The sequence below is a fragment of the Solanum stenotomum genome, unplaced genomic scaffold (genome assembly GCF_019186545.1).
Source record: "Solanum stenotomum isolate F172 unplaced genomic scaffold, ASM1918654v1 scaffold26629, whole genome shotgun sequence".
Taxonomy (NCBI): domain Eukaryota; kingdom Viridiplantae; phylum Streptophyta; class Magnoliopsida; order Solanales; family Solanaceae; genus Solanum; species Solanum stenotomum.
In genome coordinates this window covers 1-2984 of record NW_026029107.1, presented here as the reverse complement: position 1 = coordinate 2984, position 2984 = coordinate 1, and the positions used below count along the sequence as shown (strand labels likewise).

Below are 2984 nucleotides of genomic sequence, written 5' to 3'. Positions count from 1 at the left end.
TTTGACTAATTTTAAAAGAAAATCTAGAGTAGCTAGAAATTTTATTTGAATATGCTACAACAAATAAGTAAATTGTTGTACTTTTCATAGCAATTGCTACAATTTTCTATATCAATTAAACGAGTTATTGTATTATTTTACAGCAATTATTTAAATTTCTACAACAAGCATGAAAATTATTGTACTTTTCATAGCAGTTGCTGAACTTTTCTACGGAAAAGTAAAAAAGTAGTTGTACTTTATATAGCAATTGCTAAAATTCTCTATAACAAGTAATAAAGTAATAATAAGAATAACAATAAAATCAAATATGCTCTCACAATCAAAATAACAACAATTAGTACCAAAATAGATAAGATCAAATGTGTTCACAAATATTATCAACAAAAACAACAATTAGTACCAAAAAAAAGATAAGATCAAATATGTTCACAAAGAAACAAAAAGAACAAAAAGAACAAATGTGTTTTTATGCAACATTTTGCTCGGAGCATGTAGTCCTCTTGTGACCAATTCTTTTGCATAAAGAGCATTTATTTTTCTTCGTTGAAAATGATTCCTCGATTCCTTTATGTCTTTTTGAGGACCTTCTTCCAACCTTGTCTGGCTCAACAAAAGGAGAAGATATTTTTCTCTCTAAAATCTCAATAGGAACTTCCCAAGTTTCTGCAGATGGCACCGGTTTAATTTCCTCCACGTATGCAATAAGGTATACCTTTACTTTGTATACGAAGAGGAGTACTCATAAATGTGTCTCCCATAGTCATCACCATATTGGCATCGAAGCGTTGTCATAGCATGTGGACAAGGTACTTTGTCAATGTCAAACACTTTACAAATACAAGATTTGACCAGCAAATCAACTGTTACAACTTTATTATGACTGGTGACAATATACTTGTAGTTGGCAGTTTGATGGACCAATAGCTTGTTCCCTAGATTAATATTTTTTGCAATGTCTTTTTCTATCGAAGGGACGAAGATGGTTGGTGCATTAATGAATTTCATATGCCTCTCATGAAATTTTTCTGCAAATCGCCTGTTTATTGCATCAAATAGAGCAGTAATGGAATATTCTCTTTCATCAAGAAACATTGAGTTAATCGACTCAGCAATATTTGTCGTCATAATATTGTACTTGTAACATATAAGTGTCCAATAATATATTATAAGTATGTGCTTATAACTGTTATATAGTTTTTATAACAATTGTTGCATATTTCTCAGCAGGTGCTGAAATAAGTGCAGCAGTTACTATAAAAAATTGCAACATTAGCTATAAAAAAACTGCAGTAGTTATACCAACTATCAATAATAACTATAATAAATTTGACCTNCAACTATCAATAATAACTATAATAAATTTTACCTATTTCCGGGAAAGAATGCCCTGCTCCATCGGTGAAATCCAACGCGTTCAAGATGTGTGGCAGCCTGTGGAACCAAATCTCTTATCCGATTAAAATGATCACTGAACACATCAATATTATATGCTTTTGCCGCCTTATAAAAGTGGTAGACAACACTCGCATTGTGAAAATTATTTCGAATATTTTCTCCTAAGTGCCTCATGCAACAACCATAATGAGCTAAAGGAAATACAATTGAAACCATTTTTCTAATACTTTGATGTCTATCAGAGATTATGCACAATTCAGGAGTATCAAGTACAAAACTTCTCAATTGCTCGAAAAAGTATCGGTAGGAAGCATCACATTCAGAGTCTACTACGCAAAATGCCACCGGAAAAATATGATTCTCCGCATCCTGTGCAACAGCAGACAACAACACACCACCATATTTACTTCTCAAAAATGTCCCATCAACAGCTATGACTTTTCTCATTTGTGCGAAACCAAGAATCCAAGCTCCATATGCCACAAAAAAGTACTTGAACCTGCCATTTTCATCAATCTTCAACGCCGTTTTACTTCCCGGATTAGATGTCCTAAGCATATGACTATACGCATCAATCACTCCATATCCATGTTCATGTGTCCCTCTTACCAAAGACTTTGCAATCTCGCTACCCATCCAAACTTTCCAATAACTAACCTTGCATCCCAATTCAATACGGATAGAGTTTTTCAAATCTTTTGTAGATGGACCTTTACCTTCGGGATATCTATCTTTGAAGTATGCTCCAATGACTTTTGCTGTGGCATGTGGATTATGACTCGTAAGATGTTCCGAGCCACATGTATGCATCTTTTCATACTTTTTAATATAAAATCTATCAGAATTTTCAACTTTCACCGCTCTTAGCCACCACTTGCACTCAAGATGCTCACATTTGACACAATACACTGAACACGAATTAATTACCTTCTTCAATCTAAAATTTTTTTTGACACAAGCAATTTTCAATGCAATATCTAATTCTTGTTTATTCTTAAACGACATATCTTTGTAAAAACATGTTCCATCATCTTGAGCATGACTGCATTAAGTTAATTAATTATCAGCTAAAGCAAAAATTAATTAAGTGTACAAAGAGGATGAACTTTTAGAAATAAGTAAATTTATGAGTTCATAGTACTTGCCCATTAGCAACTTCACCAATAATGGGCAATCTATTCCGAACTTCAGGAGAAAGAATATGTTGACCTTCACGCTCTTCATTCGGAAAATTCATATTCATCCCATCACATTCATCGTTCAACACTTGTTGGTCATCACATAAATTATGATTCTCCACCAATCTTTCAACCATGTAGATCCTTAAAACACCTCTAGGTTAATTTTCCAAATGAGTACTTAAACTAAGTTGATCATTTATCTTAAAACGAGCTGTCTTCTGCTTTTCACTACAACTATGCGGGTAAGTGATCACAATATCTTCCAACTCACAATTTAATTTACAACAAGTAATGATTTTATTCGCAAAATCATCATATGCAATATCTCGATGCACAATCATTTCAATTGTCGCGGCCAATTCTTTACTCTTCCAACTCCAAATATAACGATTGTTGGACTCGACC

The 2984-nt window shown here is 33.2% G+C and overlaps 1 protein-coding gene across 1 annotated transcript; it reads right to left on the bottom strand.

Moving 5' to 3' along the window:
• Positions 1-1365: 1365 nt before the first annotated feature.
• LOC125851515 (uncharacterized) lies at positions 1366-2713 on the bottom strand. The gene is made up of 2 exons (XM_049531294.1): positions 2544-2713; positions 1366-2440 (listed from the first exon to the last, which is right to left on the bottom strand). The coding sequence occupies exons 1-2, from the start codon at positions 2711-2713 to the stop codon at positions 1366-1368; spliced, it is 1245 nt and encodes a 414-aa protein (XP_049387251.1).
• Positions 2714-2984: the final 271 nt, after the last annotated feature.

Excerpts from the sequence above, each read along its gene's own strand:
- LOC125851515 (XM_049531294.1), bottom strand. The coding sequence starts at position 2,713 with ATGGTTGAAAGATTGGTGGAGAATCATAATTTATGTGATGACCAACAA. Across the intron at positions 2,441-2,543 it reads ATTGGTGAAGTTGCTAATGG|TCATGCTCAAGATGATGGAA; the intron begins GCAAGTACTATG and ends AACTTAATGCAG.